This window comes from Acinonyx jubatus, chromosome D4 (genome assembly GCF_027475565.1).
Source record: "Acinonyx jubatus isolate Ajub_Pintada_27869175 chromosome D4, VMU_Ajub_asm_v1.0, whole genome shotgun sequence".
Lineage (NCBI taxonomy): Eukaryota > Metazoa > Chordata > Mammalia > Carnivora > Felidae > Acinonyx > Acinonyx jubatus.
The window spans coordinates 59,593,116-59,607,556 of NC_069391.1; the positions used below are offsets into that span (position 1 = coordinate 59,593,116).

General features: G+C 36.6%; 1 protein-coding gene across 44 annotated transcripts in view; it reads left to right on the forward strand.

Annotated features, from left to right (window-relative positions):
- PTPRD (protein tyrosine phosphatase receptor type D) overlaps positions 1–14,441 on the forward strand; it is a 2,170,985-nt gene that overhangs the window by 2,042,835 nt on the left and 113,709 nt on the right. For all 44 annotated transcript variants that reach the window (XM_053204229.1, XM_053204230.1, XM_053204243.1 and 41 more), the window contains one exon: positions 3,562–3,674. In XM_053204229.1, the coding sequence (XP_053060204.1) occupies positions 3,562–3,674 (113 nt within the window). The remainder of the gene's footprint in view (positions 1–3,561; positions 3,675–14,441) is intronic.

Below are 14,441 nucleotides of genomic sequence, written 5' to 3' on the forward strand. Positions count from 1 at the left end.
ATTCTGACATCATTCCAAATTATTTCCATGCTTTCCAGACTCAAATAATAACAGCAGCAGCAGCAATAGTAGTAGTAGTAGGAATAATAATAATAATAGCACTAGCTATCTGTGTGATTATTGAAGGACTGGTCCAATCAAACCTACTTTTCTAACATATCTATATGTATATCTGTCTTCATATCTATATTGACAGGTAGAAACTTCTGATAAAACTTAAACTAAGAAAAGGATCTCAGTGCTCATCTCAGTTGTCTAGTCCTCCCAGTTCTATATTCCAGTAGTTCCCAATGAGTGTTACCTGGACCAGCAACAGAAGCATTAGCTTCACCTGGAAACTTGAGAGAAATACAAATTCTTAGACTACCTACCCCAGACCTAGTGAATCGGAAACTCTAGGTGTGAGTGCAACAGTCTATAGTTTAGTAATCCCTTCCAGGGGATTCAGATGCATGCTAAAGTTTGAGAACCATGGCTGTATTATTTTCCCAAAATCACTTAACACTGGTCAGTAAGCTACATTACACTTCTACTCACAGGTAACTTAATACTTCTGTAGGGTATCTTTTTTTTTTAATTATTTTTAATATCACTGGTTTTCATTAATCCACCCCAAAACACATGCAAAATATGTTTTGTTTTTCAGCCAAAGTAGGGATTTCAGATAGATGCATCTTTCTTCCAAAAGCCTTTGCTCATATATCCGAATATCTTTGTTCTAAGTAAGTAGATTCATATCTCATCCTTAGACCAAGGTGAGATTAAGTGAAGATAAAAAACCCCTTAGACCACAAAGTAGCATCTTTGTTATATGTGGTTCCCATCCCAAACCACCACATATTTTCATGATGCTGTTTCCACCATATCTGAAATGTCATGTGATCTTGCATTTCCTTTTCACCCATATACCTCCTGCATGTAGTACATATTTCTCTCTGCAGAAAATAAGCTTATAACAGGACTTTATAATCTTAACAGAAAAAATAAATAGCAAGGCAAAATTCAAATATGCTTGTAGTCACTATTCTTCACTTTTTTCTAGTTGAAAATTAAAATGTGAATAATGAGACTTCTGAAAACCTATCAGGAAAAATATGACCACAGACGTTCCTGTTGGGCCTGATTTAGACCCTCATATACTAGTTAATCCTTTATGGCAGTAAATTCTATTTTTAAAGCTATTTATCATTATTACCAATGATGACCAAACTCTTCATCTTGCAAACATTTCTTAGAAATCCTTTCTGTTAGAAAACAACCATTTTAACACATTTGTGTTTAAAAATAATGTGATGAAAGTGTGGGCAGCCAGTACCCACGTTGTGATCACCAGAACTAACCTAAGCAAAAAAAGAAATTTAAATAGCTGGTTTTCTGAGACGGCTATAGGATTTTTGAGTCTGAGATCATGGAAGTAATTTATTTGAACAGATAAAGTCAGGGAAAAGTTAGTTATTAAATGACCCCCCAACTTTGTCACAACTATACATGGCAGTTTTAGTCCCAAGCTTTGGGTTTTCTGAGATTCATCTGGGCAACAAGATGTGACATTCACCTTTCCTGGCACCAGAGAAACAGACTAAATTTCTTTAGAGAGTATTCTCTTCTGTCCCTTTGTCTCAGTGTCACTCAGCTTGGCCTCACTGAAAAGATAAGGAGCATGTTCCACAGTACCTACAAGAGTGACCTAGTTTCCTTGCCCAGGTATTTCTACATCTGGCCCCATAATCCCACAAGAAAGACAGTGGGGCCACTTTGAGAAAGGATAAAAATTCAGGTTTTAATCATTATGTCTGGCACATCAGTAAAGAGATGCATCTGTGCCAGCTCATTTGGAACAAAAGAAGTTTAAGGAGGGCCACTGGGTCCCTTGAATTGAGAAGGCCAAGTGTATGATTGTTACACATGGGACTGACTGACTAGCAGTCCATGGCATTTCATGAGCCCATTTAGCTTCTATACCTTTGGTGGTAAAATGAATCTCTATGAGTCATATAGCCACAGCCTAATCATAGTGGCATTTTCCATTCTGAAACTGGTCACCATGTCCTTCTTTCACATGGTCTTTTGAGCCACTCTTTCTCTTTCTTCTCACATCTTTCTTGTCAGCCCTCAGCTCTGCTTTTACTTTGCTTCTCATTTTCCACTCCATACAACTGGAACCGCCAGTACTTTTGGCACACCTGACATTCAGTGCTCACCTCTGATTCGTGGCATAGCTTGGCAATGCATTCTGTCCTTAGGCTATACCTGACACCTTCAGGTAGAAACAGGAAATCCTGAGACAGGTTAATCCAAGGTTCTGAGAGAGCAAGGTGTCTAACAGGACTCACCCAAGAAAATTCATTCCATTAACACAGTTTTGCCGAAGGCATTGCACTTGAGCAAATCAAGTGTGCTTTCCTTTTGCATCAATCTTCCCTTCATCCCCTGGTTAGTTTTATTTTATACAGATGAGCAGAGATGGAAAGAAAGGCTATTTAACAGGAGCCCTCTGGCTTACCATGGAACGACCTGGGTGGCACTCAATGGGATCCCATTGCCACAGCAACACTAATGAGCTGTGAGACAGTCATATCAGAAAGACAAGGGAGTGTTCCTGAGCACCGCTGTGCCCCTTTCCCCAAAAAAGAATGTCTTTGTTTTAAACAGGGGTGGACACAAGGATTACGACTGCAGCCTGGAGATTGCTGGAGTCAGTATTTGAATAAATACAGAATAAAGCACTGCTTGAAAAGGTCTCCATTTCTTGAGTTTTTAATCTAATTTAACCTTAAAGAAAATACTTAGGCAGCACTCTGCGTTTGGAAGGTTTGAAAAAAATGAATAAGAAATCTTATGAAGAAAAACCTGATGTTCCTTGCATAGACATTTGTTACTATTACATTATCACACCCTAAACAAAGTTATTTAATAAAACTAGTAGATAGTAATTAAAACAAAGATGAAATGCATTGTGTGAAGAATTACTTATAACAAGGCATTATTAATGGTTCACATATGCCATGAATGATCATTGGAAGAGTGAGACTACCCAGTAGGTGAAATTACTTTTTCTCTGATCTTTCTGTGATTGACTTTCATTAATGAAATATTAATCACAGCTTAACATCATAAGCAGCCAACACTATTTTTCTTTCTTTTAATTTGAAAGAGAAAGGGGATGTTGGTCTTATGTAGTGCTAATTCTCCTTCTAGGTGCTAGCTTGGAATCTTAGAACACACTTACTGCATCTGTCTGTCATATGGGAAAATTCAGTGCAGACCCACTTTGTAGCCATCAGGATTCAAGCATATCTCTCCAACACCCCCTTAATGCCTAATGGCAGAGGCAGTGAAGAATTCAATTCTAGAGCTGAAGGGGGACTTTGAGATCATTCACTTAAGCAAATATTTTAGACTTGAGGAAATGGTCTAGGCCAAGAGAGGTAAAGCAACCTGAACAGGGTCACAAAACTGACCTGACAGATGGTTGTAAAACAGAAAGTTGGGAGCTTTTTAAATGTTTCAATTGCTTTTTTATTGTATTCTTACATTTTTAAAAAATTTTTCTCCCTACAGGAAGAGGGCAGAGTCTGACTCTAGAAAGAGCAGCATACCCAACAGTAAGGAGGTCCCTTCACACCATCCAACAGACCCAGTAGAACTGAGGCGCCTTAATTTTCAAACACCAGGTAAGAAGCAAGGCTCATCTTGTCCATAAGATAGTATTTACTGAAAGCATTTTGGCCGACTGATAACTGCTTTCAGAGATGAACGTCACTTTATTTAGAACACTTTTGTTTATCCTGCTTTTTAATTATAATATTATTGAGATTCACCAAACAGAAGTCTGGAAAGGAAATAAAGTTTGTTTTGCAAATCTGAGGTGGAATAGACAAGAGAAAACAAGTAATTCATCTTCAAATTTTGGAAACATTATAGTCTTATAAGAATATCTACCATTGTGGGGGATTAAGAGTTTATTATTTTTAATGATACCTATCTGTCAAGAATTCAGTTTCTCATCTTATAAAAGTGAATGGATGGATCGATGGATGGATGTCACATCATTCATTCTATTGGGAAATAACAAATTTATTCTGTATTTTCCTATTGATTTGTGTCTATATGAAGAAAGTGAAGAAAGGAGGATGGTGAGAGGGAAAGAAACAAAGTGAGATAAAAATTAGTTTCTTTTAAAATATTACCTATACTAAATGTCACTGGCCAAGTTGAGTTTCTTACTGGGGAGATACATAAAGTAACTGAGGATAAGAATACTTGTTTCTAAATATTAAATGCTTAAGAGGAAACCTATCTTTACTACTGAGGGGCATTTTGTACAGTACTGTTAATTCAAGACTAGCTCTATTTTGCTTTCTTTAAAATAAATTTTATTTATCTCAAATGAATGGAAAATAATAAATGATAAAGAGATCTAAAACTGAGTGGCACAGTCATAATGCCCAAGGACAATTAAGAAAATAAAGAGTTGATCTAAGAAGTGTGATTAAAATTTGGTTGTGTTATCATTCCCCAAGTTTTTGGCAAATGTGTCACATGGACATGTTAACTCACAGTAGTATATACCTCAAATTTATCAAACTACACACTGCAGTGACTTACTCTGAATTGAAAATGTAGTCTATTATATTTGACATGTTTTCTTTTTTACCTGTGAATGTATCATGGTAACTAGTAACAAGTTGAAAGAAGTGTCTGGCATTTTCAAAGTGGCTATACAAACCATCATCATGAATGTGGGTTGTGTGTAAAATGCTATTTCAAATGAGGTTAGACTTTTTAAAAATCAGTTTTTACAAAGCAAAGATCTACCTCCATCAGCATAAAAGGCAGTAGAAAATGTTCATATAGCCAAAAATCTCCTGTGTGTATTTTCTAAAGGCTGATAAATGTATACTATGCACATGTAATGATGATTGAATAAACTCATAGAGTCCTTTGGGTCATTGTAATCCCTTAGATGCTCCCTGTTGAGTCTCTGTCTAGGTGTCCCATTAAGGCATCTTGATATTGATTTTCTTGTAGTAAACCTTCTCGGTTCACTTTTTGAAATAGTAGTGTACTGACTTCTTTAGGCTGTTGGCAACTTCTTGATAATGGGCCCAGGAATTCATGTACTTTTCAATTTGACTAAACCAGGGTATAGAGGACCTAAAAGCCACAGAGATGATGCACTACATGATTCCTTTGCAAGAGCAGCATGTTGTGGAAATGGAGAAAATGATTGTTACTTAATACCTTGCTGCTCAGCCCTGCCCCCATCTCCTCTGGCTTTTATGGAAAGTATGATTTGTATTGGAATCAACCTTGGTCTTCAGGCAGAGATAGAAGCATAGTATAGGATGAGTGAAAAGGCAAAGATAGCTCCAAAAGAAAAAAAGAAAAAAGAAAAACAATAGGAGTGCTATCCTTCATCTACTCTGGCACTAACAGAATATTCCAGGCATAAATAGGAAGTAGGAAGGACGCCTGGGTGGCTCAGTCAGTCAAGCATACGACTTCAGCTCAGGTCATGGTCTTACAGTTCGTGGGTTCAAGTCCCACGCCGGGCTCTGTGCTGACAGCTCAGAGCCTGGAGCCTGCTTCAGATACTGTGCCTCCCTCTCTCTTTTCCCCTCCCCTGCTTGCACTTTGTCTCTCTCTCAAAAATAAGCATTAAAAGTTAAAAAAAAATAGGAAGTATGAATGAGAACTGTGTAGACAGGATTATTAGCACAGTACAGGCAACTACAAACAAGGAAATAGAAATGCCTTCAACTGAGAGACCTCCATCTGGAAGTACTTCTCACTTTAACAGGTAATTTTGCAAATATAGTCAAATCCAAAAAAAAGTCTGTAAAGAATATAATCTCCCCAGTATATATGTGAATATTAGATCCATTTATGGAAAGAATCTATTAAATTTCATATAAGTCCTTGGAAAGGAGAATGAATGTTACATTTGAAGGGACATTGGTTAGCTCACCAATAGCTTTACAAAATCACAGTGGGGACCTGAGTTTATAAGAGGTATCATTTAACTGAGGTTAGACTTATTACATCAAATGGGTAATGGAATAAAGTGGGCAAGATGAATAAAGAGGGAGAGGAGATTTAGTAGAGGAAGAGAATAAAGCAGGAGAAGTTGTCCTAAGGTCCTAGCACTTCTGCTCAGGAAGAAGCTCTGTGTTGTGCCTTTTAGATCAGGTAAGCAATCTGCATGAGCTTGGCTTGTTGAATCAGTGTATTTCCCTCCCACGCTGTCTGATATGGCCTGCTGTCCTGAAAATTTCACCAGTTAAGGAAAAAAAAAAAACTAGACCCAGCTGTCAATGTGGAATTCATAGAAATGTGACCATTTGTTTCAATCAGTAGAGATTCTAAGCAATGGCTACAAATTCTCTAATTACTTGCCAAGGGGATTAGAGCAGAAGGCAGGGTTGTTAACCAAACCTTTCTGTGCTTTTTCCTTGCCTCTTGTTCACAAATAACCAAAGGCTCTCCTGGATGATGCAATAAAATGACCCTATAGTAGGGGTCACACAGCAAATGATATGACGCTCCTTAAGTTTTGGATTTTAAAACATTTCACTGTCTGAAATGTGCTTTTATATACATCATACCTTTGGAAATATAATCATTTATCCACAAACATAAAATTTGACAATACTTATTAATGGTATTCCTAAGTAGAGGATTAGCTGTCCAGATTTTAACTTCGAACAAATGACTTTCAATGAAATAAAAAACCTGTGATTTATATAATGAGGCCCTAGCACTGAACTTGTTCATGAAAGCAAATTTACTTCCACTTCTGATGGATCTGTTGAGGAAGATAAAATACCAAACAAACATTTCCATTTGAAATTCAGTAGGTATTTCAGAAGGTAAAGGAAGCACATCAGTCAGTTCACTAATTCTATGAATTCTCCTTTCTTTTCAAAAAAATTCTTGGGGATGAGAAAACTATTTACTTTTAAGTATTTATTCTTGTTGAAGAGTCTGGATATAAGGAGGCAGGCATTTTCCCTCAATTCTACCCAATACTCCAAAGGTATTGAAAATACATTCTAAATTTCATATAAATACAGAATTCTGAACATGTAAGTACTTCAAAGAAATATACCTTGAACCTCAGTACCACAAACATCCCTATCTCTGGGTCAGGAAAAGAAATGTCAGAATTCTGTCCACTGTGTCTCCACTAAGGCACAAAGTAAAGGCAGAGAAAACTGTTGTATTCAGTATAAACATCTTTGCAAGGTTGTGGGATGTGGGGAAAAAACATGGTTTTAGTTCACTTTCCAAATTTCATATGACAATATAGTTGCTGTATTAGTGAAACACTATATATCCAAGCATTTGAACAGGGTGAGGAAGACTCACATCTTCCTGACTGAGAGCAGGTACCTCTGCTCATAGGTATTTTCCATGAATGTGTTTATTAGCCAGAATACTGTGTGTTAAAGTTCAGGTGGCAGTATACAATAAGTTGTATTTAAAACCTGAACTACCCAATCTATTAAAATAATGTATAAGTCATCAGTTATTGGTGTACTGGCTCAGGCAGAACAAGTATGAAACATGTATTTCAAATACAATGTTTGTATCACCCGTAGCCTACAAAATTAGAGTACCAGTGGGCAAGAAGGTATCACTTAGCTAGGGTTAGACTTATCACCTGAAATGGAAAATTGGATAAAATGAGTAAAGGAGAGAGGAGATGTTGTAGAAGAATATGCTAAAGTTACTAACTGCTAACCAAGTTTTACAAGTCTTTAAGGTCTGTAGAGGAAGGGGAAAATACTCAAAGATGATTTTAAAAGAATGCTGTATTAAACCTCATAAATCTTTGTGGATGGCAGAAGCTGGGTATGCATCAAGATGGATTCACAGATGAGTTACATGTTAAACAAAATTGAACTGAACTGTGCCCAGTCAGCCTAGGTTGGGAGGAAAAGTTCCCTTTTTTTCTCCAAAATTTCCCAAGTCGTCTTATTACCCTTACTTCTCAGTAATTCTTTTTCTTGATTACAAAAGCAGCACATGTTTATTGGGGAAATTAAAATAGAAAATAAGCTTGCTAACAATTTTGTAGATAGGTTGTAGCTACACAGGTGTGCATTATAGCAAATATTTTTTATGTTTCAAAATTTTCATAAATTGGAAAAGGTGAAAAACGTGCTTTTAGAAAAGAAAACCTACTCTATGTCCCCATGCTTCTAAGTTTTCTTTTCTTTTCTTTTCTTTTTTTTTTTTGGACATATTTAAAATATAAGTAAAAGATTTCCTATAACTACTCCAAATTTGCCCTTTAGAAATAGCCACCATAAGTATCCTTCTAGACTTTTTTACACGTATATACAGTTCTTTAACTGATAAAAATTGTATAGCAGGTATATAGACAGATAGAAAGGTGCAAATACATAAAATTGTCTGGTTTAAAATTTAACTGTAGGGGCGCCGGGGTGGCTAAGTCGGTTAAGCGTCCGACTTCAGCTCAGGTCACCATCTCGCGGTCCGTGAGTTCGAGCCCCGCGTCAGGCTCTGGGCTGATGGCTCAGAGCCTGGAGTCTGCTTCCGATTCTGTGTCTCCCTCTCTCTCTGCCCCTCCCTCGTTCATGCTCTGTCTCTCTCTGTCTCAAAAATAAATAAACGTTAAAAAATTAAAAATAAAATAAAAATAAAATTTAACTGTATAAACATAAACCTTTTCCCAAGTTAGTGTGTTAGATTTTATTTCCTTAGCAGCCAATGGTATTGATGTTATTCTGTTCTACAGATGACACAAAATGTAGTGGCTCATTTCTTATTAATGGGAGCTATTTTCCAAGTTTTACTCTTGCAAATGATACTGCAGTGAGCAGTACTGAGCCCGCATCTACAGGGTCCTAGGGTAGGCACATTTACTATTTTCATAGAGACTGCCAATTACAGAGTTTTCTGAAATATTGTAAAAAAGCCTTTACTTGCAGTGTAGCAGCCCCTCTGAGCCACAGCCTGCAGCATTGAACAGAATGATGAAAATAAATATAATATCATCCCAAGATGGTGATGAATAAGAAAACCAAAGAAGCTACTGATATGTGTTCATATATCTACTTTTTCCCCAACAAAGCAAATTTAGAATTTCAGCATCTCAGAGAAATAAGCCTTCTTTCTAGTACCAAAAAAAAAAAAAAAAAAAAAAAGTTGTATGAGAACACATAGCTAATGGCCTCATATTGTATACCAGCCACCACCTTTCCCTGTGCCTGTACAATTCTTCCTCCCTGTGCCCTTTCATTGATTTGTCAGTTTCCATCAGAAATTTTCTTCATTTTTTCCTGCGAATTTCATTCTTCCAGTATCTGTACTCCTTCTCACATGCCTCTCTCTGCAAACCCCCCACAAAAAAAATAAATAAATAAACTTCAAACAACAACAAAAACTTCTAGAGTGTGTACTTGCACCTTTTAAGGAAAGAAATTTAAAAGTTGATGATCAGATGTACAACATAAGAGCCTCATTTTCATTCTGAGGATGACCTTAATATGTTTTTCCCTAAAGCATACATGGATGGTAGGTGATTGATGGGCTGTGAAAAACAAAACCAAACTGGTAAAAAGTTACCGTATCAGAAATAGCAGTATCAGCAGCAGAAATGTCTGCACAGCAGCTGAATGGGCTTTAAAAGCTTCTGAGGCATCTCTTCTGATCCATTAGTGCTATTAATTGGATCAATGCTAACAAGATCCATTTTTATACATATATTTATCTTCATATTTTGTACCATAAGAAACTTACATATATGACCTTGCTTAAGAACACCATGTGTGTTCTTTGTATGTTATACCTCAAAAACTATGGTTCATTGAATAGAAATAGTACATTTTTGATATAAAGAAATACAGTTTGTTCAAATTCTCCATTTTGAGAAACCTATGTAAAAATGAATTTTATTTATGCTCTCCACTGCTTACCTGAAAAAGCACTCTTGGAACACCTTTCCCTTAATGATGATCCTAGTCATGGATTAAGTCAAATTCTCATTATTGTCCTGCCACGTAGCAATTATATCTTATAAATCAGTGTTCTCTTTTGCCTTTAATTCATTATTCATTTGTGAGACAAATTGTAAACATAGAGTATTTGTATATCATTCAGAGTACTCTAAAAAGTACATAAATTATGTTAAAATCTGACCATTATTTTCAAACTAATTTTCTCCCTGTGACTGTTAACTTAGTGAACTACATTTTTGATACAGATGCATCACTGATTTGATGAACAAATTATTTTCTCCCTGTTCCATGACCACAAATTGTTCTCCACACTTCATCACAGTTTTTTGGAAAGGAAAACCATGAAGAGAGTAGTATTGAATCATCACACATATATCCTAACATTAAAAAAAAAAATCATCTAAAGATGTTCACCATTATTAGTGACCTCAAAATCATTACTTAGCAAAATAATTATACAGTGGCTATTGGTATTAAATGCAAGATTTTAAAAAATTTAAAAATAAGGCAAGTATTTGGTAACATCTCTCTCTAGATAAAGTTATTTGAAGATATTATTGATTAGATTACTTAGCAAAATAAAACAACTTTTAGAAGGCAAAAGCATTGTAAATTGAGCTTTTGAAGAAATCTGCCAAATACTACTACAGTTTTTTAACACTTTTTGAAATGTATTTATTTATTTTGAGAGAGAGACAGAGAGAAGGAGCACAAGCAAGGGAGGAACAGAGAGGGAGAGATAGAATCCCAGAGTCACACGGTTAGCACAGAGCTCCATGTGGGACTCAAACTCATGACCATGAGATCATGACCTAAGCTGGAGTCAAGAGTCAGACGTTTAACCGACTGAGCCACCCAGGGGCCCCTACAGTTTTAACATTTTGAATGTATACCATTAGTATATTTTTAGTTCTGGTTCTCATGGAAACCCACAACATTTTGACAAGAGGTGACTGGAAAATACAGGTGTGTGTAGGAGTGCCTTTTACCTCTTCCCCACCATGGGGCATATCTTTAAATGAAGCTATTATTGACACATTTTCTATAAACTGAGGATGCTTGAGATCTCTGTGTCAGGACATAAATAGCCCAAACATTCTCACAGACCCATATTTATGTACATGGCACCACTCCTTCAGGATGTTAAGTGGTATAAGAGACAGTATGGCATAATGAAAAATGTCCTAAATGAGAAGTGACAAGGTCTAGGATCAAATCCTCCACGTAGCCTTAGTTTTACTAATAGTGATGACCTTGATGAAGTCATTTTCCTAACTGACAAAATTAATATGGAAAGGAAGAAGAAATAAATGAACTCCCAAGGGGTGACCCATGCAGGAAGTATACGTTGTCACACCCCACCATACACACCTGATGTCTAGCCCATGGTCTTGTGGATACAAGCATGATGTTACTCTCAACCTACTTGGATTTTAATTTACACGAGAAAGGAACATTTTGCTGTTAAAACAGAGGTCACAATTTAGTTAGCCAAATGTGGCCTGCAGAGGTCCTGTCTTTGACTCCCACTGGGTTTCAGCAAAATTTTGAGGCAACAATGAAAACATATCATAATCTGTGTTTGCAGTTGCTACTAAAAACCTGAAAAGTCTTACCTCATGGCTCTGCAATTCTCCCTGGAAGATATCGACTAGAGCTGAATAGTTTGACCCTTGTACAAGTTTTCCACAATCTACACCAGCCCTAAACATAACCCTGACATTGAGACTGAATGTCAGTTGCCAGTCATCTCATGCATATTTTTATTTTGCATATAATAGAAAAATATTCTTTTCTAGAGCCTCCTTTGAAAGTAGGGAAATGAAAGACAGTCATAAAAGGCTGCTTGCTGCAAGGAAATGAGTATGAGTGCATTTGTTTGTGAAGGTGTTTGCTATGCCCTACCTTGTCATCTTCAGTCATTTACCTTACCAATCTGTCCCCTTCAGCCCCTGAAGACTTTGCGCCCTGCTTGAGAAGATTGTAACTGCCATTCCAGAATTAATACAGTAGTTAGATGCCAAAACCACTTAAGATTTTATTTACTAGATGGACTAATGCATGAAGTCATTTATCTTTTCTGGACTTCAGAGTCTTCTTGTGTAAAATGAAAATGCTGGGCTTAAGTGATCTCTAAAGTACCTCTCATCTTAAAATGCCATGGTTTTAAAGTTCCAGTTCTTGTAAGGAAGCCCTCATGACATTACTATCACAAATATGTATCCTATAAAAATTAGCCATCATGGCTTTTCCTCCAACCTAAGGCAAATTTCAGTGACTACATCCATTTTTCATGCTGACAGAGTATATTGTGGATATCATGGCTCCAAAATGAGAACACTGTTCAGTTTCAACGTGTGCCTTTAAAGTGCACTTATGTTGTGCATTTGTAGCTTTGAACTGATAAGGTCATGACCCTGGCAAGTCCTTATCAGCTGTGAGCTGCAATTCAAGTTCTTTGCTACTAATAATAGCTAAAGTATTAAAGCGTGCTCAATAGAGAATCAGAGCAAATTCAAGGTATTACTGAAAAAAAGCATATTGCATTCTTGTAAACTCCAATAAAATTTTTGAGTGGAAAAAAATGAATACATGGAGTTACAGTGCCAACCCCTCCCCCCCCCCCCACCAACAAGATAATTTCCATTGGACTGGGAGCCATGGCTTGAGAGCTTTAAAAAGATCAACACCTGGTTCACACCCGCAGAGATTCTGACTTAATTGGTCTGGTGTGTAGCCTGGAAAAAAGGAATTTTAAAGCACCTCAAATGATGCTAATGTAAAAATTCTTTTCTAATAAAATATTGGTTTGTAGACTGTGAGAAATACCCATGTTGCCCAAACAAAAGATTGAAAAGATACTATAGTGAGGTCAACATCACAGTTTTCTTGGTGTCTGCTTATCTATTCAGACTCTAACATGCTTGATTATATCATATAAAATTGTTTCCATGATGGACAATGGAAAAGTTTGGGAGGGAATCAAGATCCTTGGTGATTCTTTCCTGGTATGAGCTAGAGTTTCATGTTAGAGGAATTTCATCCTTGATTTATTACGTAGCATAATTTTTATGATGCTGTTTATTTGTTTCAAATACATGACATAGCATCATACTTTTTGGTTAGCTAAAGAAAATGATATTGAATTTAAATAATTCAAAAAGTAGACAATTCAATTGCATGCATTTTCTGTTTTGTAGAAGTAAATGTTCCATAGATCTCAAAGAGAAGTGAGAACTGTGAACTTTGCCTGTGAACTGTGTAGAAGAGACCCTTCTCTGTTCCATATGTTTAGAAATCCTATCTACATGAGGTACAAGTGGTAGTTATAAAGAAGGAAGTGACTCCAGAATTTACCTAGCTCTGCGGTTTTATTTTACAGATAAAAAAAAAAAATGAGGTTCTTGATGAGTGATTTGTCCCTATTAGGAGATGGCAAAACCAGAAAGAGAACTCCTACCCATATTCTAGCCTAGGATGTCTTCTCCTATACCATCAGAGTCCTCCTCCCCTTCCTGTGAAACATCCATTCTGGCGTTTTTACTTGTCAAGAATTTTGGTGCAACATAATACATACTTATGTGTCTTAAATGATAGTTCTTGAATGCTAAGGTATCTGTGTATTATATATACATCCTGATTTAGAAGGTGATGAGTCAGTACAGGCTTACTTGCATTTCTGTATAACCAGCTTCCAAAGTAAATATGTTGATCACATCTTTGGTTGATTATTATGGTCTTCTACTGCTGTTATACTAATACTTTTCCCATCTCCAACTGGCTTTACTTTTTGCAGCTTTGAGCAGTAATTCAGTCCCCTACGCCTCCCTGATTGGCTCTGTGTCCTCCCTCTCTAGCCAAACCACCACTCAGTCCATATATGATAATAACTCTCTCCCACGATTCGCTCGAAAAGGTCTAAACATCTTTGTCTCTTTATTTTCTCTGTTGAAGCACTGTAATGGATGTCCACATCATTCCATTTCCATTTCCAGATAAGCCTAGAGTCTCTTGTGCCTTCGCATTTCCATTCTTGTCATTGGGGGTGCCTCATCTGGATAAGATCACTTTTAGTTCAATTCTACCATCTATTTGGAAAAGTTCCAGAAATGGCCTCCAACATTTTGATCCAAATACACAATTATATCAGCAACAAAGAATTTCTACTTCTAAGCCAACTCATTTTTATTGGATCTTCCACCAAGATTTTAGTTGACTGGAAGCCATAAATGCTAAAACACCACCTATCATAGCACTGTGCAAAAATGATGAAATTGTCTAGAAGAAGCAAAATAGTTTTTTACTTACCAGAAGTATTGATAATTTGGCATTTGAGATACAGGAACTTACTGGGTGGCTTTCAGTAATGGCACAATTCCTAAAATGCCCATAAAGTAATCACATGTCATGTTGACTTAATGGTCACCATTCCATAGCCTAACACCTTCCAGA